The 27,563-nt window shown below is 37.8% G+C and overlaps 1 protein-coding gene across 18 annotated transcripts in view; it reads left to right on the forward strand.

Annotated features, from left to right (window-relative positions):
* Nucleotides 1-27,563, forward strand: part of ZRANB3 (zinc finger RANBP2-type containing 3) — a 313,593-nt gene that overhangs the window by 91,090 nt on the left and 194,940 nt on the right. For all 18 annotated transcript variants that reach the window (XR_010344621.1, XR_010344622.1, XR_010344624.1 and 15 more), the window contains one exon: nucleotides 24,732-24,750. Coding sequence is in view for 11 of the 18 variants with exons in the window: in XM_064382815.1 (XP_064238885.1) it covers nucleotides 24,732-24,750 (19 nt within the window). In the remaining 7 variants the exon portion in view is untranslated. The remainder of the gene's footprint in view (nucleotides 1-24,731; nucleotides 24,751-27,563) is intronic.

The raw sequence follows: 27,563 nt of genomic DNA on the forward strand, positions 1-27,563 counted from the left end.
GTACAATTTGTTGCTGGGTGTACTGTGTGGCTGTTGTTTTGGTTTTTTCTTTACCTCATCATCCTGGAAATTTTATTCACACTCTTTTGTTGAATTTCAGGAAGCTAATAATGCATGAAAAATGCTTTGAGAGCTTGCATGTCTTAAAACATTTTTATTTCACTCTAACATTTTGATTGACAGCTCAACTAGGTATATAATCCTGGCTTGTAAATTTTTTTCCTCAGAATTTGTAGGTATTACTCCCTCTGTCTTCTAGCTTCAGGAATTCATATTCAAATCCATTGAATTTATATGCTCCATATTTTTCTAAGCTTTCTTGTTCTGATACCTCATCATTTGCATGCAGTCTTTTGTATAATAGGTACCTTTTGTATGAAATCTCTTTACGGAAGCTTTTAGGATCTCCTGTTTTCCTCATTGTTCTGAAATTTTGCAGGAGTAGCTTTAGGGTTAAAGTTATTTTCAGACTTTGCGCGGGGCACTGGTTCAACCCATTGAATATAGAAACTCATTTCCCTTAGTTTGGGGGATTTATGTATGTATGTATGTATTGAGAGATGGAGTTTAGCACTGTCACCCAGGCTGGAGTGCAATAGCACAATATTGGCTCATTACAAACTCTGCATCCCAGTTTCAAGTGATACTCCTACCTCAGCCTCCCCAGGAGCTGGGATTACAAGTGCCTGCCACCATGTGTGCCTAATTTTTGTATTTTTAGTAGAGACATGTAGATCAGGCTGGTGGCAGGCACTTGTAAATACAAAATTGCCTGACCTTAAGTGGTCCACCTGCCTCGGCATCCCAGAGTGCTGGGATTACAGATGTGAGCCACCACAACCAACCTAGTTTGGGGATTTTAAAAGAATGATTACCATTAATATTAGTTTTATTCTTTTTTATTTTGTTTTCTTTCTGTATTGTTGAGATACTAGATGTCCTGGAATTGATCCTTTAATGTTCTTATTTCTTTATCTTGTTTTTCAACTCATCGTTTTGCTGCATTTTATGAGAATTTTTTTCAACTCTATTTTCTAGTACTTCTATTGAGCTTTTATATTAATGCTATTATATTTAAATTTCAAAGAGCTCTCTTTTGTTCTTTAAATATTTTCTTTTACTAGTATTATCTTCTGGCCTCATGAGTGAGACTTCTCTGAAGGTACTAATGACAACTTTTCTTAAGTTCTTTTCTTTTTATATTATTAGTGTTTTCTCCAACTTGCTTTTTTTTTTTTCAGATGGAGTCGTGCTCTGTCATCCAGGCTGGGGTGCAGTGAGGCGATCTTGGCTCACTGCAACCTCTGTCTCCTGTGTTTAAGCGATTCTTCTGCCTCAGCCCCTGATTCAGTAGCTGAGAGTATAAGGATGCACCACCACGCCTGGCTGATTTTTGTGTGTTTTGTAGAGACAGGGTTTCACCATGTCGGTCAGGCCGGTGTCAAACTCCTGACCTAGTGATCCTCCCACCCACTTCGGCCTCCCAAAGTGTTGGGTGGTGTGAACCACCGTGCCTGGCCCAACTTGCTTTTTTTTTTTTTTTTTTTTTTGAGATGGAGTCTCGCTCTGTTACCTGGGAGTGCAGTGGTGTGAACTTGGCTCACTGCAATCTCTGCCTCCCAGGTTCAAGCAATTCCCCGTGCCTCAGCCTCCCAAGTAGCTGGGACTACAGGCTCACATTGCCATGCCTGGCTAATTTTTGTATTTTAGTAGAGATAGAGTTTCACTTGTTGGCCAGGATGGTCTTGAACTCCTGACCTTGTGATCCGTCTGCCTCAGCCTCCCAAAGTGCTGGGATTATAGGCATGAGCCACCACGCCCAGTCCCAATTTGCTTTTGTAAAATGGGTTTTGCATTCTGTCTTTCATGTTATTAGCTCTTCTTAAATGTCTAGAGATCCATCTCTGGCTGATTTGGTTTAAGATCAGGATGGTTAAAAGGCAATCAGAAGCACCCTGACTAAATGAGGTTGTGGGGTTGTTACCTACAGTCTTTGCTGTAGATTATTTGGCTGAGCTGATCCCTTGGAGGACCTCTTGATGGTAACATATTTAGATAATTTATTCTAGGCTGGTCTGATTGTCTAGAGAAGATACTTTAAGAATTTTACCTGAAAAATATAAAACTAGCTGTCAGTTTTCTTTAAATTAGGAAAGTAGCCTGGAAATTTTCCTGAAACTTTGTAAAGCCTCACTTATATCTCTTATTTTCAGTCCATATCCCCCTAGCCTCACTGTGACTAGTGTTCCACCTCTAGAAATCCTCTAGGTAGTAGATGAAATTGTGTCTCCTGAAAAAATATGTTGAAGTCTTTATCCCTAGTACTTGGGAATGTGACTTTATTTGAAAATAAGGTCTTTGCAGATGTAATCAATTTAAGATGAGACCATAGTGGATTAGAGTGAACCTTAGACAGTGACTGGTGATTTTACAACGAGAGAGTTTTGTTTTGTTTTGTTTTTGAGGTAGGGTCTCACTCTGTCGCCCTGGCTGGAGTGCAGTGGCATGATCTCAGCTCACTGCAACCTCTGCCTGGGTTCAAGCAATTCTCCTGTGTCAGCCTCCCTAGTAGCTGGGATTACAGGCACCTGCTGCCACACCCAGCTAATTTTTGTATTTTTGGTAGAGACAGGGTTTCACCATGTTGGCCAAACTGGTCTTGAACTCCTGATCTCAGGTGATCCGCCCACCTCAGCCTTCCGAAGTGCTGGGATTACTGGCATGATCCACTGCACCTGGCTGAGAGAGATATTTAGACACAGAAAAACACAAGAAATAATGCCATGTAAACAGAATGGCAGATATTGGAATGATGTGCCTACAAACCAAGGAACATCAAGGATTCCAGACATCCACCAGAAGGTAGGAGGGAAGCATGGAACAGATTCTCTTCAACACTTCCAGAAGGAACCAACCCTGTTGATATCTTGATTTTAGATTTCCAGCCTCCAGAACTGTGAGAAGATAAATTTATTTTGTTTTAAGCCACCCAGTTTGTGGTACTTTTTTATAGCAGCCCTTGGAAACTAATCTGTTTCACCCTCTTTAGAGAAGAAAGACATCTAATACAATGTGAGAAAACTTTGTATCAAGTAGGGGATCTGTAAATTATTTTATAAACTTTTAACCAATCATCCTATTTTCTTTACATCTTAAACTACCCCCCCCACCCCCACTGCCCCTGGCCCCCTGTCACAGAAATACCCTTTTCTGACATTTTCTGGGCTCTTTGGGGGTTCATCAGTGCCAATCAGGTTGCTTTTCTCGTCTGTCCCCTACTGAAGTAGAGTTCACATTCTCACATCTGTTAAGGCACTTTTTAATTGTTCATCTCCTTTCCACCCTCTGCAATTTACTTGCTATTTTCTCCTTCTGTTCTGTGAGTTTGTGTCCTTTTTTTTTTTAAGAAAGATACCAGAAGAATATGGCACTCTAGAAGCCAAGTAAAAATATTTTCAACAAGGAGACAATGAACAACTGTTGCAAATGATGCTGAGAAGTCTAATAAAATGAAGACTGAGAAATGACCATTGGATTTGGCAATATATCATTCATGGCTTTGACAAGAGTAACTGTGATGGAGGGGTAGAGATAAAGCCTTACTTGAGTGGGTTCAACAGAGGTGAGAGGAAAGGAGAAACAGTGAGTATAGATTACTGTCTCAGGAATTTGTCTTATAAGGGGAGCAAAGAAACATAGCTGTCAGGAAAACTGGGGTCAAGAGAATTTTTTTAAAAAATAGAATAGAATAGACAACCAACTAAGTGTCTTATTGACTCTATGAATGTGACACTTTGCAGGCAGATAAAAATGTGATTCGGGAACTTAGAAATCAATTCAAGACCATGAAGAAAAATAAGAAAGAAGCTATGCATGAAGATAATAATCAAAGTGGAAATGAATTGGGTTCTCTCATGTGTAAAATGTAGAGAGATGAGAGAAATTTTGCATTGCCAGAACCTTGGGAAATATTATTTTCAAAAGAGAGAAAAGAAAGTATTGAAGAAGGAAGCGAACAAGGATAGGAATTTAAGAAGCCCAGGGAAAAGACACTAACCACAGAGTAAATGGGTTGACAGTATCAAATACCACAAAGATATTGCAAAAGAAGAGGGCTAAAAGGCCACCATACTAAGTAATTATCAGGTCACTTGTAAACATCATTCAAAAATAGTTAAGGAGGACCGGGCGCGGTAGCTCGCGCCTGTAATCCCAGCACTTTGGGAGGCGGAGGCAGGTGGATCACTAGATCAAGTGATCGAGACCATCCTGGTCAACATGGTGAAACCCTGTCTCTATTAAAAATACAAAAAATTGGCCGGGCGCGGTGGCTCACGCCTGTAATCCCAACACTTTGGGAGGCCGAGGCGGGTGGATCACGAGGTCAAAAGATCGAGACCATCCTGGTCAACATGGTGAAATCCCGTCTCTACTAAAAATACAGAAAATTAGCTGGGCATGGTGGCGCGTGCCTGTAATCCCAGCTACTCAGGAGAATGGCCTAAACCCAGGAGGCGGAGGTTGCAGTGAGCCAAGATCGCGCCATTGCACTCCAGCCTGGGTAACAAGAGCGAAACTCCGTATCAAAAACAAACAAACAAACAAACAAACAAAATAGTTAAGGAGATAGTAGATAGTACAAAAGAGGCAACAGATACAGAGTAATCAGAGAGGAATTTTGGTAGCAAAGAAAAGTTTAAAAATAGGGCAGGGGCTATGAAATATGTTGGAAATCTGGAGACTGAGGAAGGAGTCGACAGTGAGAAAGAAAATAAGAAAGATGACTAATGGAAGCCTTCAAGTGCTACTATAAAAGGGGGAAAATATGGCTAATATGACTTTTTACTTTATAGAAATTTCATACCATATTTGACTGCAAATGAAGTCCACTTTGTAAAAGGTGGACTCTATAATTACAGTTATCCATGGAAATAAAAATTGCTTTTTTTCCCCACTAGAAAATGGCAAATAGGATCTGAGTTATAGGGTTTTTAACCTACAGCTAAAAAGAAAACTTTCTTCATTAAAGACAATCCATTGTATTTGCCAAATCTGGTTTGGTATGCCAGCAGCTATACAATTCTATCAGAATTTTATAAGCAGTTCAGTTTTCCATAGTTACAAAAAGTAAATTATATTCTTTGTTTCAAATTCATTGTTAATTGCTTCAATTGTAATTTATCCAGCTTGGCTGCAGACTTCAAGCAGCTTTCCATTTCAGAGTGGATTTCAGAACCTTGAGACTCCTTACATTAATCATCCACTTACAATATCAATACATATATTCTCCCTTGTTTACATATATTCTCCATATCTTTGGTTGCACATACTCAGTGTTTGCTATTTTTAATCCAAAGTCTGATGGAGATAGAAAATAGAAAATTAAACAGCATTACACTTTCCTGAGAATCATTTTAAACACCAGCTAAATTACTGAAGACCCATAAAACTGAACAATATGTCTAACCTGAAATTTTCCCTTAATTTCTTTACATAAAATACACCTTTTTCTATAATTAATACCCATATCTCTTTTAAATAAATTATATCAATATAAAGAAAACAGGAAAACTCTCCAAAAGAATATTTTGATTATGCCAAGAATTTAATGAGGTGTACAGATATAAGAAGAGCATTCTTACTCTCTTTGGAGTCATAAGTACAGGATTCAGGACACGAAAATAGGATCTGCTTAATCAATTACCATGCACACTTCAGCCTCAGAAGTAGAGTATTAGCTCAAAGAGAATTGGCCCCATTTGAACATTCATATGTAGTCTGTCCATAATTAGGAATCAGTCATAACCTATTCTTTTATATGATATATTTGACCAACCCTAACTTAATTAATGTTAGCTTAATAAACTCCCCCTCACTACCCGACCATAGACTAAGTTACAAGGTTTCTGGGTTCAGTGGACCAAGTCACAACATTTTTTTCAGCCATAGTGATGTCTAAAACTATTTTTCCCTAAACTGTAAAACACATGCAACATGATTAAATGGTCTTATTTATCAGTTTTAATTTTATTAATTTTTTGAATTGATGATACATCCACATTTATACCATTAAAGAAGTACAAAAGAGGAAAGTCTGTCCCCAATCCCTATTCCTTAAGAGTGTCCCAGATACTGGCAACTCTGAGGCAGAAAGTTACTAACTTTTTGTGTAGCCTTCTACATCCTCTATAAGTTTTATACACACACACACACACACACACACACACACACACACACGTATATATGGAGAGAGAGAGTTTTCAGAATCAAAATAGATTCAATCATGTTAAAAACCCTATCAAAGACAAAACCTAACGAACAGAGCCAGGGAAGGCTGTGAAGGGAGGGTTCTCTTGCACAAATGGCTGGTAACAGCTACCACCAAAGACTGCAAAAAGCACAACTTTGCACAAAAGGCCATCCAACTTTCCACAAAATACCACCTCTGGCTATTCTGGGTACACTGTCTATGGGGTAGCCCTATTCCACAAGGAGCAGTATAATTTTTTTTTATTAAAAAAAAAAAATACCTCTGTGAGTACATCTGCCCAGCAACTGTCTTCAGACTGGTGCCATCCTTATTACTGATTCTTGTGGCCAAGGATATTTATCTCAAAACAGTTTCTTGTTTAGAACTTGTATATGGGTGCAATCCTTCTTATTTTACCTTTAAAAACCTTTGTCTTCCTTTATCTTCCTGAAGATGCATACAGTTTACTATGGCATGCATATTCCCATTTCAGTGCCTATTCCCAAATAAACATCATTTTCTTTGAGAGTCTTCCTCTCTGTTATTTAGGTTATCTCTCTCTCTCTTTTTCTCTGTTCACACACATACACACACAATGTGTGTATGTCACATATAATCTATGATTTATACCTTTCCTGATCTTGTGTAGAATCCAAAATGTATACAGAAGTTACACAAAATAGTATTGTAACATCATAAAACTAAGAAAAGGAAAACTTTGGTTGAAATAAGAAAAAAATGAATTCTTATTTTTCATTGCTTTGGTAAATGGCAGGTTTATATAGTCAGGAAAACCTTCATTGTCAACTCTCATCTGGCGCAGCCTCTTTGTAGTGTCTCAGGTGGAACCACTGCTTCCCAGTAAAGCTCCTCTGGGCCCCTCAGCTTTTCTAATTCTTTAAGCTCTCGTCTCTGCCTCTTCTGTACCTCCTCCTCTGCCCACCCTCTTCAGTGTTCAGTCTTTATCATTTTCAATTCTTGTTTCACCTAATTTCCTGAGGCTATCATCCATTCTCATAGTTTTAAGTACCACCCATTTGCAAGTCCTAAATCTGTACATTAGCCTCTTATCATATGCTCCAGATCCAAACTTAATACCTACTTTTGGATATTTTTTCCTGGATATTCTGAGGTTATTATGACATACAGTGCATGTTGTTATTTGCAACTAAAGCTAGTTAAGCCCTAGATTTAAAAAAAAAACTCAAAATGCATTAAACAGTTTGAGTCTATGATTCTTATTCTTGGGTCAGAAGTTTCTGTTTAAAATAAACACTACAAAACAATAGTATAGTCATCCCTTGGTATATACAGGAGATTGGTTCTAGTACTCCAGTGGATACTAAAACCCACAGATACTCAACTCCTTCATATAAAATGGCATAGTATTTCCATATAACCTACATATGTCTTCCCATATACTTTATCACTAGATTACTTATAATATTTAATAAATGTAAATGCTATGTAAATAATTCTTCTGTATTTTTTATTTGTATTGTTTTTGTTATATATATGTTTTTAAATTTATTTATTTTACTTTAGGTGCATACTATATCTGGCATTTCTCCCCATGTTATCCCTTCCCACCCTCCCCTCCCTCCCAACCCCCTGCTGTCTCCCCTACCCCCACCAACTGTCCCCAGTGTGTGATGCTCCTCTCCCTGAGTCCACGTGTTCTCATTTTTCAACACCCATGTATGAGTGAGAACATTGTTTTTTTTTAAAAAAAAATTTTTATCTGTGGTCGGTTGAATCCGCAGATATGAAACCTATGGAGGTTGCATATCAAATTAGTCTGTTGCATTTCTGTAAAAACTTAAAGCACTACTCTGTTGGCAAGCATATAATTATAAATACCTTATATCTCTGTACTGAGTTTCCTAGTCTCATGTGTTTTTGTGAAAATGACTAAGCCAAGTAAACCACGCTGTGATCAAATAAGGAGAGATAGTACTTTGTAAATGGAAAAATGTCATAAAAACCTTATTGCTGTTGTCAGTAAATAAATATGGGCAACAGATAGAAGGAAGTTGCAAAGGATGGTAGCTTCAAATTTAGCCATTATAAACTGAAGGAAATGTGATTGACCTTAATACCTGGCTTTATAAACACTTTGAATTAGGATGTTGTACAATAACAGAAGTACAACTCAAAATGGCTTAATCACTAAAGAGAATTAATATATCACATAACACATAACAAGAGTGGGATGGATCTAGGATTGGTTAATTCACCAGCCTATTCATGTCATCTTTCTGTTTTTTTCATCCTTAGTAGTTCCAGCTATCATATCCTTACCCAGCAATGTTCAGAAACACATGGAAGATACATCCAAGGAGTTCTAAGGTATCTTAATAGGGAAGGAAGAGGAGAAAAGCTTTAGGCGAAGCAACCCATTATCTGCTGCATATGTTGTAACTTTGAAAAACTAGTTAAAATAGCATTCAGTGTTTTGTTTTGTTTTAGTTCTTTTTACCCATTATCAAACATCAGTAATATACAGGAAAGACATAAAAGCCTGTAGTAATTTCAAGGTACATAAGAGATCCAGAATAATGCAAATAAATTCTTTGTGTATTCCAAAAACCTAATGAATTTTTAAAAAGAACTGCGTTTTCTGTTCATAAGCTTTAAAAAAAATTAAACTAGTCAATAATGCTTGATAATAACTTGAAAATATTATGCTTCATTAGTCTGACTCCATTAGCACAAAATTACCCTATAACTTTTACTAATAAAGAACAAAACAGGAATTAGTCTCTGCATCTTACTAGATGATTTGAGCAAAGGTATATCTCAGCTGTTTTGAGAGAATTTATGATTTTCAAGATGTATAATAATTCCCACTGAGCCATTATTTCACATATTAGCTTTTATACAATTATTTATTCATAAGACTGTAGATCAAAAAACTTGATTATGCCTGCAGCAACTAGTAGAAAATTTTTAGGGCTTAATTAGATAATAACATTCATTAAAATATTTTGGAGTTAAAAACAAAAATATATTTTATATAAAAAGAAAAAGTAAGCCAGGTCTGCTTGACCTAGTCTATAATGATTTTGTAAGTAGTAAAAATTACTTACAATATTAAAATCACTTCATTCATAAAGATGTGGATATAACTGATACCTAAATGTTGATAAATGGAGGAATAAGTCAAATAGTTTTGTTACAAACTGAGTGCCTCTTTTAGAATATAACTTGACACCAACCTTTTGTCTACCTATCAGGATTAGTCTGGTTGTTTGATTTGGTGAATTATATGCTAAGAAAAACCAAGCATTTCTGTTACAATCTTTATCTTATGGCTATGTGGAGATCAGTTAGAGCAAGTATATACCAAAAATTGTTTTTCCATTTCAGTAACCATCAAATACACATTATTTATTTAGTGATTCATGAAACATACCTTTGAGCGTCAAGCACAGTGCTAAGCCCTTAACAAGAGATAACTATAAACAAATAAGTGTACCAAATGTTATTGATGTTATGGTAAGTTTATTCAGATGTAGAAGAAGGGTGCAGTCACTTCTTTTAAAAAATTATAGATTCAGAGGGTTACATGTACAGGTTTGGTACATAGGTATATTGCATAATGCTAGGGTTTGGGCCTTTGTAAGTTCATCCAAATAGTGAACTTACACAATAGATAGTTTTTCAGCCCTTGCCCTCCTTTCCCTCTACCCCTTTTAGAGTCCCCCGTGTCCATTGTTCATCTTTATGTTTCGTGTACCATTGTTTAGGTCCCACTTACAATGAGACCATGAAGTATTTGATTTTCTGCTTCTGAGTTTTTTAATTTCAGTAACTATTTGGATAATGGTCTCTTGTTGCATGCATGTTGTTGCAAAGGACATCATTTTGTTTGTTTTTGGGCTAGTATTCCATGGTGTATATACACTAAATTTTCTTTATTCAGTCCACTTTTGAGGGACACTTAGGTTGATTCCATGACTTTGCTATTGTGAATAGTGCTGTGATAAATATATGAATGCAGGTGTCTTTTTGATAAAACAATTTCTTTTGCTATGGATAAATACCCAGTAGTAGGATTTCTGATTTGAGTCGTAATTCTATTTTTAGTTCTGTGAGAAATCTTCTACTGTTTTCCACTGGGGTTGAACTGATTTACATCCACCTCCCCGCTCAGCAGTGTTTAAGTGTTCTCTTTTCTTCATATCCTTGCCGGTATCTGTTATTATTTTTTTCTTATTATTATTTTTTTTTTTTGAGATGGGGTTTCACCCTGTCACCCAGGTTGGAGTGTAGTGGCACGATCAGGGCTCACCGCAGCCTCAACCTCCTGGGCTCAATCAATCTTCCTACCTCAGCCCCCCAAGTAGCTGTGGCTACAGGTGTGCACCATCACGCACAGCTAATTTTTTGTAATTTTGGTAGAGACAGGGTTTTACCATGTTACCTAGGCTGATCTTGAACTCCTAGACTCAAGCAGTTCGCCCATATTGTTCTCCCAATGTGCTGGGATTACAGATGTGAGCACCATATCTGGTCTATTTTTTGACTTCTTAGTGATAGCCATTCTGACTGGTATGAGATGGTACCTTATTATGGTTTCAGTTTGCATTTGTCCAGTAATTAGTGGTGTTGAGCATTTTGCATGTTTGTGGGCAACTTGTATGTCTTGAGAAGTGTCTCTTCATGTCCTTTGCCCTCTTTTAAATGGGGTTGTTTCTCCTTGTTGATTTGTTCCAGTTCCTTATGCAGTCTAGATACTAGTTCTTTTTCAGATGCGTAGTTTGTAAATATTTTCTCCCATTCTGTAGGCCATCTGTTTGTTGATTGTTTCTTTTTCTGTGAAGAAGCTCTTTAGTTTAATTAAGTCCCATTTGTCTAATTTTTGTTTTGTTGCATTTACTTTTGTGGTCTTAGTCATAAATTCTTTGCATAGGCCAGTGTCCAGAAGATATTTTACTAGGTTTTCTTCTAGGAATTTTACAATTTGAGGTCTTACATTTAAGTCTTTAAACCATCTTGAGCTAATTTTTGTATATGGTGGTATGTAGGGTTCCAGTTTCATTCTTCTCCATGTGGCTAGACAGTTATACCAGTACCGTTTATTGAATAGGGAGACCTTTCCCCGTTGCTTGTTTTTGTCACCTTTGTCAAAGATTAGATGGTTGTGTGGCCTTATTTCTGGGCTCTCTATTCTGTTCCGTTGGTGTATGTGTCTGTTTTTATACCAGTACCATGCTGTTTTAGTTACTGTAGCCCTGTTGTATAGTTCGAAGTCAGGTAGTGTGATGCCTCCAGCTTTGTTCTTTTTGCTTAGAATTACCTTGGCTGTTGGGGCTCTTTTTTGTTTCATATGAATTTATAGTTTTCTCTAGTCCTGTGAAGGTTGCCATTGGTAGTTTGATAGGAATAGCATTGAATCTGTACTTGGCTTGGGGCAGTATGGCCTTTTTTTGGGTTTTTTTTTTTGAGATGGAGTCTTACTTTGTTGCCCAGGCTGGAGTGCAGTGGCACAATCTCAGCTCACTGCAACCTCTGCCTTCTGGGTTCAAGCAATTCTCCTGCCTCAGCTTACTGAATGGCTGGGACTACAGGCACATGCTGCCACACCTGGCTAATTCTTTATGTTTTAGTAGAGATGGGGTTTCATCATGTTGCCCAGGCTGGTTGTGAACTCCTGAGCTCAGGCAATCAGCCTGCCTTACCCTCCCAAAGTGCTGTGATTACAGGAATGAGCTACCATGCCCAGCCTGTATGGTCATTTTAATGACATTGATTCTTAGTATCCATGAGCATGAGATGTTTTTCAATTTGTTTGTGTCATCTATGATTTCTTTCATCAGTGTTTCATACAAAGCAGATAGAGATCTTTCATTTCACATCCTTGGTTAAATGTATTGCTAGGTGTTTCATTTTGTGTGTGTGTGTGTGTGTGTGTGTGTGTGTGTGTGTGTGTCTATTGTAAGTGGGACTGAAATCTTTATTTGGCTCTCAGTTTAAACCTTACTGGTATATAGAAATGCTACTGATCTTTGTACGTTGATTTTGTATCCTGGAACTTTACTGAAGTTGTTTATCAGGTCTAGGAGTCTTTTGGAGGGATCTTTAGGGTTTTCCAGGTATAAAACCATGTCATCAGTGAACAAAGATAATTTGAATTTCTCTTTTTCTATTTGGATGCTTTCTATTTCTTTTTCTTCCTCTGGCTAGGACTTCCAGTACTTTGTTGAATAGGAGTGGTGAGGGTAGACATCTTGGTCTCATTCCAGTTCTTTGTTGGAACACTTTCAACTTTTCCCCATTCGGTATGATGTTGGCTGTGGGTTTGTCATAGATGGCTCTTATTATTTTGAGGTATATCCCTGATGCCTAAATGTTGAGAGTTCTTTTACCATGAAGGGATACTGGATTTTATCAAATTCTTTCTCTGCATTTATTAAAATGATCATGTGGTTTTTGTTTTTAATTCTGTTTATGCAGTGATATAGTTTGAATATCTTCTCCAAATTTCATGTTGAAATGTAATCTCCAATGTTGAAGTTAAGGCCTGGTGAGAGATGTTTGTATCATGAGGGTGGATCACTCATGAATAGCTTGGTGCTTTCCTCACAGTAGTGAGTTCTTGTGAGACCTAATTGTTTAAAAGTATTTGACACCTCCCCACTCATTCTCTTCTTCCTACATTTGCCATGTGATATGCCTGCTCCTCCTTCACCTCCCAGCATGATTGTAAGTTTCCTGTGGCCCTCACCAGAAGCAGATGCCAATACCACACTTCTTGTACTGCCTGCAGACCATAAGCCAACTAAACCTCTTTTCCTTATAAATTACTAAGCCTCGGCCATTTCTTTATAGCAATGGAAGAATGGCCTAATACATGTGTATTGTGCAGTAAAGGTTACATTGAGAAAGAACGGACTGGCTGGGCACGGTGGCACTCATGCCTGTAATCTCAGCACTTTGGGAGGCCGAGGCAGGTGGATCACTTGAGGTTAGTTGAGACCAGTCTGGCCAACAAGGTGAAACCCATCTCTACTAAAAATACAAAAATTAGCTGGCATGCACCTTTAATCCCAGCCACTCAGGAGGCTGAGGCAGGAGTATCGCTTGAACCCAGGAGGCAGAGGTTGCACTCCAGCCTGGGTGACAAGAGTGAAACTCTTTCTCAGAGTAAGAGAGAGAGAGAGAGAAAGAGAGAAGAGAGAATGGACTTATATGTATATGCAATAAAGGTTACATTGAGAAAGACATTGACATATTAAAGTATTGCCTCAAATCAAGGTTAGTACATCACTCTAAAGCAGTCTTCATATGTGAGTAATCACTGAAGTCATTTCAAAGGAAAAATATTTTCCAAAAGCACCATTGTTTACTTAAACTTTATTTATAGAAACAAAAACCAGGTTTAAAAAATTTCACATGCTACTAGTTCAAAAGAAAAAAGAAATTCACATACTTACAGCTTTTAGGAAATATTTTCAAAATATGAACAACTTTTTCATATTAAATATAAATAAGACAAAAAACAGTTCAATTAACAATATTAATTTAATGTGATAGTATTATTTGGCAGATGCTAAATTGATGCTTTTGAGATTTTATGGCCAAAAGAAATAGCCTCATGTCTCTAAAATGTTTAAACTTTATTCATATCCTGTACTTCCTTTTTTAATGATGAGGAATTGAGTTCAGTTGTATATAATATATAGCTAAAATGTGTTGGACTATTTTCTCCTGCAGTTAGCAGAATTTAAGAGCTGCACCTTTCCAATTTTCTTGTTGTTTTCTGCCTGATTGATTACAAGGTAACTATTACAGTTCCAGATTTGGCATCATTGCTTGATGCAGGAAGAAAGGAAGAGGACAAAACGATGTGTGCCAACTGAGTCAACCGTATTTTAACAATCTTTCCCAGAATCAAGGCCTCTTTGGCCACACTTTGTCATATAACCACCCCTAGTTGAAAAAGAGATTGGAAAAGGAGAGGTTTAGTTTGCTACAGGCCCCCACACCCATATGTTGTATTAGTGAGGGGTAAGGAGAGAAGGGATTTTGGAAAAGCAACTGCAAGCTCTACCACAACGTCTAAGGCCATTTTTAATGAGGGATGATTTGGAAGCACTATAGCCACCTTTATGACATAAAGATCACGTCAGCTTTGGGGTATTACTGAAATCTCTTATCAAATCAGTTCTCTCATGAGTATGATGTTCTCCATGCATGCACCCCTGTGTGCCAGGTGATGTCTCAATTATTCCACATCTTCCTAAGTCCAACTATTGTAAAAACCTCTATTTACTCAGCATTCTGCAATAAGAAGTATTTAATATACGTGAATGGGAAGCGATTTCTCATGCAATACTAAATGCAAAAGGGATTACTAAATATATATATGCCTGATTTTAAAGTAGTTGTTCAGATGGTCCAGAATATACTTATGGTAATATTTTTTGGAATTCAGTCTAAGTGACTTAACAGTTAGCAAAGAGAATTCTGAGTCCCTTACAAATTCACAAATTACTGTCCATAGGCCAAATTAGGCCCACCAATTATGTGTGTAAATAAAGTTTTGTTGGAATGAGTTTTTGCTCATTCATTTATGTACTGGCATTGGCTGCTTTTTTGGTATAAGAACAGAGTTGAGTAGTTGTGATAGACATTGCATGCATGACCTATAAAGCCTAAAATATTTAGGCTTTAAGAAAAAATTTGCCAACCCCTGCCTTAGAATATATTGTTAAACCACCTTTTAAGAATTACTATATAAAAAAAATAAAAATAAATAGATAAAAAGAATTAGTGACAGGCTGGGCTCAGTGGCTCAAGCCTGTAATCCCAGCACTTTGGGAGGCCGCGGCGGGCAGATCATGAGTTCACGAGATCGAGACCATCTGGCCAACATGGTGAAACCCCATGTCTAATAAAAATACAAAAAAATGGCCGGGCGCGGTGGCTCACGCCTGTAATCTCAGCACTTTGGGAGGCCGAGACGGGTGGATCACGAGGTCAAGAGATCGAGACCACCCTGGTCAACATAGTGAAACCCCGTCTCTACTGAAAATACAAAAAAATTAGCTGGGCATGGTGGTGCGTGCCTGTAATCCCAGCTACTCAGGAGGCTGAGGCAAGAGAATTGCCTGAACCCAGGAGGCGGAGGTTGCGGTGAGCCGAGATTGCGCCATTGCACTCCAGCCTGGGTAACAAGAGCAAAACTCTGTTTCAAAAAAAAAAAAAAAAAAAAATTAGCTGGGTGTGGTGGCGTGCGCCTGTAGTCCCAGCTATCTGGGAGACTGAGGCAGGAGAATTGCTTGAACTCGGGAGGCAGAGGTTGCAGTGAGCCGAGATCATGCCACTGCACTCCAGCCTGGCACCTGGCGACAGAGCGAGACTCTGCCTCAAAAAACAAAAAAACAAAAAAAGAATTAGCGACATAAAGTCAACCCCCTGCCTTAGAATATATTGTTAAACCACCTTTTAAGAATTAGTGACTTAAAGGAAGTCAACCCCTGCCTTAGAATATATTTTCAAACCACCTTTTAAGAATTAGTGACATAAAGTTTCTGGTACAGTGCCAGAAGTTATGACTTTAGTTTGATATATAAAACCATTCTATTAAGACTGGATGAGACCGAGGTGGGCAGTTCATGAGGTCAGGAGTTCGAGACCAGGATGGCCAGCATGGTGAAACCCCATCTCTGCTAAAAATACAAAAAATTAGCTGGGTGTGATGGCGTGCGCTTGTAATCCCAGCTACATGGGAGACGGTGGCAGGAGAATCACTTGAACCCAGGAGGTGGAGGTTGCAGTGAGCTGAGATCACACCATTGCACTCCAGCCTGGGTGACAAAGCAAAGACTCTGTCCTGAGGGGGGAGAAAAAAAAGACTGGATGATGAAACAAAATTTGGATTTATCAGAAGAGTGAACACATAGAGTCCATGCCAATAGGATGTAATTTAATAGGAATAAATTTGAAGTCCTAAGTTCAGAATTAAGAAAAATACAAAAGCATTGTTGAAAAACATATTAGGCCCTATACACTAAAAGAGCTACAATGACACAGAGATGACCAGTTAGAGAAATGGTAGTCTCAAATTGATAGAATCTTGTGTTTTACCCCTTCCCCCGACCATGTGCCAAGATCTTTCTCATTCAAAAGCATGTTATTGGCATTTTTTACAAACAGCACTCAAACTACAGCTCAGTTATAAGTGAACAACATGGAATACTAAGCAATAGTAAACATTTTTTATTTTTGTCATCATCTTATGAGTTAAAGTGCCTAAAGAGAATCTTTTGTCTAACCTTGTATGCCCCTCTCTTGAGAATATAAATAGCATGCCTATAAAAAAACAATGTGAAAAAACCATTCCAGTTTATGTGCGTTCACCCTTTTTCCTTCCAGGGTACAGCTTAGTCAATACTCTAAACCTTGAGTCTGTGATCTTATTTCCTATTACATTGTTCATATTTTAAAAACCTGTGAATTTTTGTCAATGGCGTACTTAATATATTGCCACCCATTGAATGTACACTTTAATACTATCTGAGGTTATAGTTTTAAAACACTGTATTTCTGATCTGTAATATACATATGCTTATAAATTCATATACTTGTAGAGGGTACATAAGAAAGTGGGTCCAGAGGTTGCTTCTGGGAAGGAGCCTGGGGAGCTGGAAGACCAGGTGACAGAGTGAAGAGAGAACTGGTTTCACTGTATACCCTATTGCATCTTTTTACGCTTGGTCCATGTACATATATGGCCATTCAAGTAAACCAATGAAATATCTTTTAAAACCCATATCTTCTCCAGAATCATCTTCTAACCTAGCCATAGTCCATTTGCAAATCATACTAATCATCACAGTCACACTCTGGACATGAAACAGCCAACCAAAGCAACTATGACAAGCCAAAGATTAAACAAGTGTACCAAACACAGTGTGATTAGGTGGTTGTCATCACTTAGGAAAAATACTTTAATTGGTTGGATAGGTATATGAAAACCAGTTTACACAGCAATCCAGGGATAACTGATCAGTAAAAAACATGTCAAAAGAAATGGTTTTTGTTTGTTCACAGGAGGAGAATAAAAAGAGTAAGGGGAAAAAGATGCAATGAAATGTGCAACATAAGACTTGATACCCTTACAGTGGAACACAAGAGTCAGAAGCTAGTAGATGAAATTAAGAACAGGCATGTAAAATGTGGAGAGCAAATGGACATGATCCTTATTGCTGCAGTTCTCCAAAAATATGAAATGCATAGATGTGCAAGATGGGGAAACAGCCACTTCTGCTACATATGCAGACAATAACCCTATTGTATGTATGTCTCCTCCATGTATATCTTTCAACATTCTTCTTGATCTAGGACTATAAAGCAGCAGAATAGTGTATGTTATTGAAAGCACAGCAAACGGCATTTCTAGAGTGTAGCAGAAAGCAGGCAAGGAAGCACACTGTATCCCTAGCATATGTTCACAGTTACCAATGGAAACAATGGTTACTTTTAGTAGCCCTCCTGCTAAAATAACTTAAATTAGAACTAGGTTCTTGCCTGAAGAAACTAAGAAAGATTTTTGGTTTAAGGGAAGTTTTAAGAAGGAGAGGAACTACATGAGCATGTTCAAATGCCACCTTTATAATAGAAATCTTTCTTATTTCTTTAACAGGACACACCCATCCTAAAGTGACAATAAAAGGTTTGTTTTTTTTTTTCAGACAGGGTCTGGGTCTTGCCCAGGCCGAAGTGCAGTGGTACGATCATGGCTCACTGCAGATTAAACCTCCTGGGCTCAAGCATTTCTCCTACCCCAGACTCCTGAGCAACTGAGGCTAGAGATGCATACCACCACACATGGCTAACTTTTTCTTTTCAGTGGAGAGGAGGTCTCACCATGTTGCCCAGGCCTGTCTCAAATTCCTGCATTCAAGTGTTCCTCCTACCTCAGCCTCCCAAAGTGCTGAGATTATAGTCACGAGCCACTTTGTCCAGTCTCTCAGGTTGTTGTTGTTTTGAGATACGGTCTCACTCTGTTGCCCAGGCTGGAGCACAGTAGCATGATAATAATAGCTCACTATAGACTCAACCTCCTGGGCTCAAGGGATCCTCCTGCCTTAGCCTCCAAAGTAGCTTAGACTACAGGCATGGGTAACATACCTGGCTAATATTTTTAAATTTTATTTTAAATTTTTTAGTTTAGGTTTCTGTGGGTACGAAGTAGGTATATATATGTTTATGGGGTACATGAGATATTTTGATACAGGCATACAGTGCATAATAAGCAGATGTATCACCTCAAGCATTTATCCTGTATGTTACAAACAATCCAAGTATACTCTTTTAATCATTTTTAAATGTACAATTAAATTATTATTGACTATAGTCACCCTATTGTGCTATTGAATCTTATTCATTCTTTCATTTTTATTTACCTATTAACCATCCCCACTTTCCCCCAACCCCCACACTACCCTTCCCTGCCTCTGGTAACCATCATTCTATTTTCTATCTCCATGAGTTCAATTGTCTTAATTTTGGGTTCCCACACATAAGTAAGAACATGCGAAGCTTGTCTTTCTGTGCCTGGCTTATTTTGCTTAACATAATGACCTTCAGTTCCACCCATGTTGTTGCAAATGACAGGATCTCATTCTTTTTTATGGCTGAATAGTACTTCATTGTGTATATATACCACATTTTCTTTATCTCTTCATCTGTTGATGGACATATAGGTTGTTTCCAAATCTTGGCTGTTATTAATAGTGCTGCAATAAACATGGGAGTGCACATATCTCTTTGATATGCTGATTTCCTTTCCTTTGGATGTATACCTAGCAGTGAGATTGCAGGATCATATAGTAGCTCTATTTTTACTTTTTTTGAGGAACCTCCAAATTGTTCCCCATAGTGGCTATACTAATTTACATTCCCACCAACAGTGTACAGATGTTCCCCTTTTTCCATATCCTTGTCAGCATTTGTTGTTGTCTTTCATTTTAACTGGGATAAGATGATACCTCATTATAGTTTTTATTTGCATTTCTCTGATGATAATGATGTCAAGCACGTTTTCATATAACTGTTTGCCCTTTGTATGTCTTCTTTTGACAAATATCTATTCAGATCTTTTGTCCATTTAAAAAGTTGGATTGGCCAGGTATGGTGGCTCACTCCTGTAATCCCAGCACTTTGGGAGGCTGAGGCAGGCAGATCACCTGAGGTCGGGAGTTCGAGACCACCCTGACCAACAAGGAGAAACCCTGTCTCTACTAAAAATACAAAATTAGCTGGCCGTGGTGGCGCATGTCTATAATCCCAGCTACTTGGAAGGCTGAGGCAGGCGAATCGCTTGAACCTGGGAGGCGGAGGTGGCAGCGAGCTGAGATCAGGCCATTGCCCTCCAGCCTGGGCAACAAGAGAGTGAAACTCCATCTCAAAAAAAAATTGGATTGTTAGATTTTTTCCTGAAGAGTTTCTTGAGCTTCTTTATTCTGGTTATTAATCCCTTGTCAGATGGATAGTGTACAAATATTTTATTCCATTCTATGGATTGTCTCTTTACTTTGTGAATTGTTTCCTTTTGTGTGCAGAAACTTCTTAACTTGATGTGATCCCATCTGTTCATTTTCTTTGGTTGTCTGAGTTTTCCAGATATTACTCAAGAAAACTTTGCCTGGCCAGGCGCGGTGGCTCACCCCTGCAATCCCAGCACTTTGGGAGGCAGATGATTTGAGGTTAGGAGTTTGAGACCTGGCAAAAATGGTGAAACTCCATCTCTACTAAAAATACAAAAATTAGACAGGCGTGGTGGTGTGCACCTGTAGTCCTAGCTACTTGGGAAGATGAAGCACGAGAATTACTTGAACACAGGAGGCAGAGGTCGTAGTGAGCCAAGATCTCGCCACTGCACTCCAGCCTGGGTGACAGAGTGAAACTCTGTCTCCAGGAAAAAAAAGAAAAAATGAAAAGAAAAGAAATCTTTGCCCATTCTTGTGTCCTGGAGCATCTCCTCAGTGTTTTCTTGTAGTAGTTTCATGGTTTGAGGTCTTAGATTTAAGTCTTTAATCCATTTTGATTTGATTTTTGTATATGATGAGAGATAAGGGTCTGGTTTCGTTCTTCTGCATGCAAATACCCAGTTTTCCAAGCATGACGTATTCAAGAGACTGTCCTTTCTCCCAGTATATGTTTTTGACACTTTTGTCGAAAATGAGTTCACTGTAGATGTGTGGATTTGTTTCTGGATTCTCTATTCTGTTCTTTTGGTCTATGTGTCTGTATTTATGCTAATACCTTGCTGGTGACTATAGCTCTGTAGTATAATTTGAAGTCAGGTAATGTGATTCCTCCAGTTTTGTTCTTTTTGCTCAGGATGTCTTTGACTATTCTGGGTCTTTTGTGGTTCCATATAAATTTTAGGATTGTTTTTTCTGTTTCTGTGAAGAGTGTAATTTTTTTTTTTTTTTTTAATAGAGACAGGGTCATGCTATGTTGTCCAGGCTGATCTCAAACTCCTTCCCGTTCAAGCAATCCTCTTGGCTCAGACTCCGAAAGCACTGAGATTATGGACATAAGCCACTATACCCAGCTTAGTATCTTTCTACATAACTGGACATTCCTTCTCATTCTCTTTTAATGGATTCTTCCCCTTTCTTGACCTCTCATTGTTGTAGTGCTTCAAGGCCTTTTTCCCTTGTAGTTAAAAAAACACGATGTAAAATTTACTATCTTAACCATTTTAAATTTACAGTGTACTTTATTAAGTAACAAATCTCTGCAACTTTTTTATCTAGTAAATCTGAAACTCTATACCCACTGAAAAGCTCCCCTTTTTCTTTTCCCTTGTCTCTATACTCTTCCTTCCTAGGTGATCTCATCTAATGTCTTGACTAAAATATCATCTATTTTGCCTTAGAATAATTTCAGCTTCCCATCTCCTTACCTCCCTTCAGTTTTGCACATTCAGATTTTTGGATCATGTCCCTTCTGTTTCTAGAGTCTTTATTTAGAGTATATATGGTCATTAAATTCTCACGTATCAAGCTTCATTGCTTACCAGATTTTCTTTTCATCTTCTCCTATCTTGAATCTATGTTAAGGTGTTTTTATTGTTTGCTTATTTTCTCAAGCATTTTTAATGAGATGATTTGCTTTAGTGGTGTAATTTTGGTAATCTTGGATAGCCTCAAATATCTTTTTGCCATTCCATAACAAATAGGGGGTATCTTGACTGAGTATAAGATTCATGACTTCTGCTGCTTTTCTTTCAATTTGTTTAGATCCTGTTGCATTGTGTTCTAGCTTCTAGAGTTGATGATTAATCCAGCCCCAGTCTTAGTTTTTCCCTTTATAGATAATTGTCCTTGCTGGACACTTATAAGTTTTTTTCTTTATTTGTAAGATTAATGAATTTTACAAGGGCATAATAGAGATTTGTCTTTTCTCTTCAATCCACTCTGAAACTTGGTTTCCCTTTTCACTTATCCACCAAAGGTCAGCCCAGAGAAATTTTCCTTTATTGTTTACTTAATTGTTGCCTCTCTTCCATCTGGTGCTTCTTCTCTTTTTAACACGTATTTTTTGTATAATAGGTCTTCTGGGACTATCTTGAAGTCTTTCTTTTCCTTCAGTATTTCTATTTATTTAATTTTTTGTTCTGTGCTTTGAGATAATCCTGGGACTGCATCTTCCAGTCTATGTATTTAGCTGCCAATAATGATCATCTTTAAAATTCATGTACTCATTTTGCTTTGAAATCTATACATGAATCTTCCTGGAAAAAAAATTATGTTTTTCCAAGTATTGCTTTTTAGTTTTCTACTTTCTTGGTTTGTTTACAGAGAATGTAATAAAAATTTTTACTCTTACGTGTGTTTTAATTTTCAATTAAAGTTTGAATTTTATTTTTTTATAAAGATGTTTATTGGGACCAGGTTCAGTGGCTCCCGCCTGTAATCCCAGAAGTTTGGGAGGCTGAGGTGGGTAGATTACATGAGTTCAGGAGTTCTAGACCAACCTGAACGACATAATCAAACCCTGTCCCTACAAATAAAAAAACTAGCTGTGTATGGTGGCACACACCTGTAGTTCCAGCTACTTCGGAGGCTGAGGTGGAAGGATCACTAGTGGTTGAGGCTGCAGTGAGCTGTGATAATGCCACTGCCCTCTAGCCTGGGTGACAGAGGGAGACTCTGTCTCAATAAAATAAAATTTTATAAAAGATATTTATTGGGTAAGCTGACTTTTTTTAACAATGAAATTGCATTTTCATTTAACTGTAATGTGTTCTTTGATAATATATTTACTCTATTTACTCCAAATGCTTAATTTGTTTTGTCGTTGTTGTTGTTTTGAGATGGAGTCTCAGCTGGGCGCAGTGGCTCATGCATGTAATCCTAGCACTTTGGGAGGCCGAGGTGGGTGGATCACTTGAGGTCAGGAGTTCAAGACCAGCCTGGCCATCATGGTGAAACCTCATCTTAAAAATAAAAAAATAAAAAGAGATGGAGTCTCGCACTGTTTCCCAGACTGAAATGCAATGGCAAAATCTCGGCTCAGTGTAACCTCTGCCTCGTGGGTTCAAGCAATTCTCCCTCCTCGGCCTCCCAAGTAGCTGGGATTACAGGCACCCACCACCATGCCCAGCTAATTTTTTTTGTATTTTTAATAGAGACGGGGTTTCACTATGTTGGCCAGGTTGAATTCGAACTCCTGACCTTGTGATCCACTCGCCTCGGTATTCCAAAGAGTGTTAGGAATACAGGCGTGAGCCACCGCACATGGTAGCTTTGTTTTTTTTTTGGAGATGGAGTCTCACTCTGTTGCCCAGGCTGGAGTGCAGTGGCACAATCTCAGTTCACTGCAACCTCTGCCTCCCAGGTTCAAGGGCATTTCTCCTGCCTCAGCCTTCTGAGTAGCTGGGACCACAGGCATGTGCCATGACGCCTAGCTAATTTTTGTATTTTTAGTATAGATGGGTTTTCACCATGTTGGCCAGGCTGGTCTCGAATTCCTGACCTCAGGTCCTCAGCCTCCCAAAGTGCTGGGATTACAGGCATGAAGTACCTTGCCTGACCGTAATTTGTATTTTATATAAAAATAAGCCTTGTAAGATTATATAATATCAAGACCACTGGGAATAAAGAATAAAATAGAAAAAGTAGTTTATTTTCTACCTTTTTTTGTTTTTGTAGTTTTGTTTTGTTATGCTTTGTTTTAGAGATAGGGTCTCCCTCTGTTGTCCAGGCTGGAGTACAGTGGTACAGTCATAGCTCAGTGTGGCTTCCAATTCCTGGCCTCAATCTATCCCCTATTTCACCCTCCTGAGCCACTGGGATAACAGGTATGAGCCACTGTACCTGGCCACTTGCCAATTTTTATAATATTCCAGCATTTTCTTTAGGTTGTCTGGATATCTCATCAGTTAAGAGATTGGTTTTCCCCCTTATTATGTTTGCTGTCACGAAGGAACATCCAGTGATCCTGACCATGCCTGCTATTCTTTCCCTTTGCCCTTTGTTTTTCTGCTACTTAATACTTAAGTTTATGCCCCCATCTTCAATTATCATTCTATAGAATTTATTTCTATAGGTTAATAAGAAAGAAGTGAGAAGAGAAAGTCTAGCAAAATAATGGAAATAAAGTTTGGCTTAAAGGTAGACTGAGCACATATACTACAGCATATATAGTTATGTGTTTGACTTGTACTAATATGTAATTCACACTTATTTTCTTGAATTTTAATGTAGCATTCTTCTGATTTATAGGGAAGACCAACCTTAAGGTTTAAGGATGAGGAGGGTAGTCATTAGTACAATCACTTACCACTCTGCTCACATTTTTTTTTCTAACTAGAATAACGTTTCTTTTTCTTTGATTTATTTTTTTCTAACTAGATTTTTTTTCTTTCTTTCTTTTTTTTTTTTTCTAACTAGATTTGCTCACATTTTTGAAGGGTCATTGTAGCTATTTTCATGGGTGAGCTGTGGGGACAGCACATCTGAAGCTCTCCATATATGCCTTTGGCAGCTAAAGAGTCATATAATATCAGCAATGGCCCATGTTCTCATACTTATAAACACCTGTCTCTGGCTTACTACTTTAGTATTTATAAACTATTTCGTAGTAAGCTACTTAATCAGAACTTGAAAAATGGTTCACTTTGACCGGGCGCAGTGACTCATGCCTGTAATCCCAGCACTTTGGGAGGCTGAGGCAGGTGGATCAAAGATCAGGAGACTGAGAACATCCTGGCCAACATGGTGAAACCCCACCTCTACTAAAAATACAAAAGTTAGCTGAGTGTGGTGGCACAGAGCGCACACCTATAATCCCAGCTCCTTGGGAGGCTGAGGCATGAGAATGGTTTGAACCCGGGAGGCAGAGATTGCTGTGAGCCAAGATCATGCCACTGCACTCCAGCCTGGTGACAAAGCAAGACTCCGTCTAAAAAAAAAAGTTCCCTTTGATAATTAATTTTTTCTTTATTTTTTTTCAGGTGTATGGTGGCTGATGAAGTAAGTGTTTCAATGGTTTTTATGTCTTTTATAAGATTACACAGCTAGTTTTTAGTGTCTACTATTTTCTATGCACTCTTTTTCCATATGACTGTATGTCTATACATGGGGACTAGGAGAGAGAGAGAAAGGTGGGAAGGTGGGGAGGGAGGGAGGGAGAGAGAGAATGAGAATGAATGAGTGTGTGTGTGTGTGTGTGTGTGTGTGTGTGTGTTTTCAAGATATGCATCTGATACATATGTTAATATTAGTGACTCCAAATTGTTGCCTAAGGATGCATGAATGAGCTTTGAAATGCAGCCCTCCAAAAAGCTTTTCTATTATAATAGTATTTGCTTAAAAGCTAAACTTTTAAGATTCTGTTCTAAAGGTTATTGTTAGTTGTTTCCTATGAGTATGACACATAGTGCTAAAATGGTATTTTATTATCACTCAACAATTTAATGTATTTAAATGGCATGTTCTTATATGTATCCCTATTCGTGTTTTCTCACTGAAATGGAGGCTGTTGTAACATGAACTGTGATACTGTTTGTGTACATTCTCAGAGTAATGTAAATCAATGAAGTTATAATTTTATTTATTTATTTATTTATTTATTTTTTAATTTATTGAGACAGAATCTCTCTCTGTTACCAGGCTGGAGTGCAGTGGTGCGATATCAGCTCACTGCAACCTCTGCCTTTCAGGTTCAAACGATTCTCCTGGCTCAGCCTCCCAAGTAGCTGGGACTACAGATGCGCGCCACCAAGCCCAAAATAATTTTTGTACTTTTAGTAGAGACTGGGTTTCACCATGTTGGCCAGATGGTCTCCATCTCTTGACTTCATGATCTGCCCAACTTGTCTTCTCAAAGTGAAGTGCTGTGATTATAGTCATGAACCACCACTGCACCAGGCCCCAAAGTTGTAATTTTTATTATTATTTTAAATTTATTTATTATACTTTCAATTCTGGGGTACATGTGCAGATCATTTGTTACATAGGTACACACGTGCCATAGTGGTGGTTTGCTGCATCCATTGCCCCATTGTCTACATTAGATATTTCTTCTAATGCTCTCTCTCCCCAATCCCCCCACCCACTGCTATTCCTCCCCTAGCCCCTCACCCCGTACGCCCCAGTGTGTGATTTTCCCCTCCCTGTGTCTGTGTGTTCTCATTGTTCAACACACACTTATGAGTGAGAACATGTGGTGTTTGGTTTTCTGTTCTTGTGTCAGTTTGCTGAGAATGGCTTCCAGTTTCATCCATGTCCCTGCAGAGTACATGAACTCACCCTTTTTTATGGTTGTATAGTATTCCACATGTATATGTGGCACATTTTCTTTATTCAGTCTATCATTGATGGACTTTTGGGTTGGTTCCAAGTCTTTGCTATTGTGAACAGTGCTGCAGTAAACATATGTGTGCATGGGTCTATATAATAGAATGATTTATAATCCTTTGGTTTTATACCCAGTAATGGGATTGCTGGGTCAAATGGTATTTCTATTTCTACATCCCTGAGGAATCGCCACACTGTCTTCCACAATGGTTGAATTAATTTACATTCCCACCAACGGTGTAAGAGTTCCTATTTCTCCACATCCTCTCCAGCATCTGTTGTCTCCTCATTTTTTAATGATTATCATTCTAACTGGTATGAGGTGGTATCTCAATATGGTTTTGATTTGCATTTCTCTAATCATCAGTGATGGTGAGCTTTTTTTCATGTTTGTTGGCTGCATAAATGTCTTCTTTTGGAAACTGTTCATATCCTTTGCCCACTCTTTGATGGAGTTGTTTGTTTTTTCTTGTAAATGTGTTTAAGTTCTTTGTATATTCTGGATATTAGCCCTTTGTCAGATGGGTAGATTGCAAAAATTTTTTCCCATTCTGTTGGTTGCCAGTTCACTCTATTGATAGTTCAAAGTTGTAATTTTTAATAACAGTTTAAGAAATATGTTGCTGTTTTTCATTACATTTTTAAGAATAACAGCAAAACATACACTTTTCAAAATATATTAGAAATGAAGGAAATGGAAACTGAATTGTTAAAAAATAAAAGTGGAATCATTAAAACATTCTCCCAATTAATATTGTGTTAGTTTTACTTACATATAGACTCCTACAAATGGCTTATCTTTATAGTCTCTTTTTAAGGAAAAACATGAATAGAGAATTTAAGGATTTATTTGAGGAGTAACATGAGTGCTATACAGAAATGTTGATATAGGGGTTCATAGTTCATGCTGTTTTATAATTACCTAATTTTTTAGTTTAAACTCTTCATTCATTCATTCAATAGGCATTTATTTAGACTAGATGTTATAGTTAGTAAAAGAGTTATTGCCAGTGAAGAACTTTAGCAATATAATTGGAGAAACAAGACATAGACATTTTGGAAACAATAAACAGAAATTTTTCCTTTGAAACAGAATGAGTTCTAAAAGGCTCTTCATAAATTAATTAGAGAGTCCAAATGACTGAAAGAAGCTTTTTATGTTTTTAGTCCTGGAATATGTTTTCAACAAATAGAAATGGGAACTCATTTTCCAAAACCTCAGGACTAGCCATAACTATTTCCTCTTATATATGCATGTATAGAATATATATCATATATGTATATGCATGTGTATGAATTTCTTTCCAAACAGACCAGTTTTATGTCCACAGAAAATATATTATTAAAGGTTACAAACATCATCCTTTATGATCTCCACAATTAAGTCACGGTGAAAATCTTAGCAGTCATGGTACACCATTGGTACTTTGGTTTTCACTTTTATGTTGTAGGGATTTAGATGGGCCTTAAATATATGGAATTCACCA

The sequence above is a fragment of the Aotus nancymaae genome, unplaced genomic scaffold (assembly GCF_030222135.1).
Source record: "Aotus nancymaae isolate 86718 unplaced genomic scaffold, 86718_ANA_hifiasm-v0.15.2.pri h1tg000029l, whole genome shotgun sequence".
Classification (NCBI taxonomy): domain Eukaryota; kingdom Metazoa; phylum Chordata; class Mammalia; order Primates; family Aotidae; genus Aotus; species Aotus nancymaae.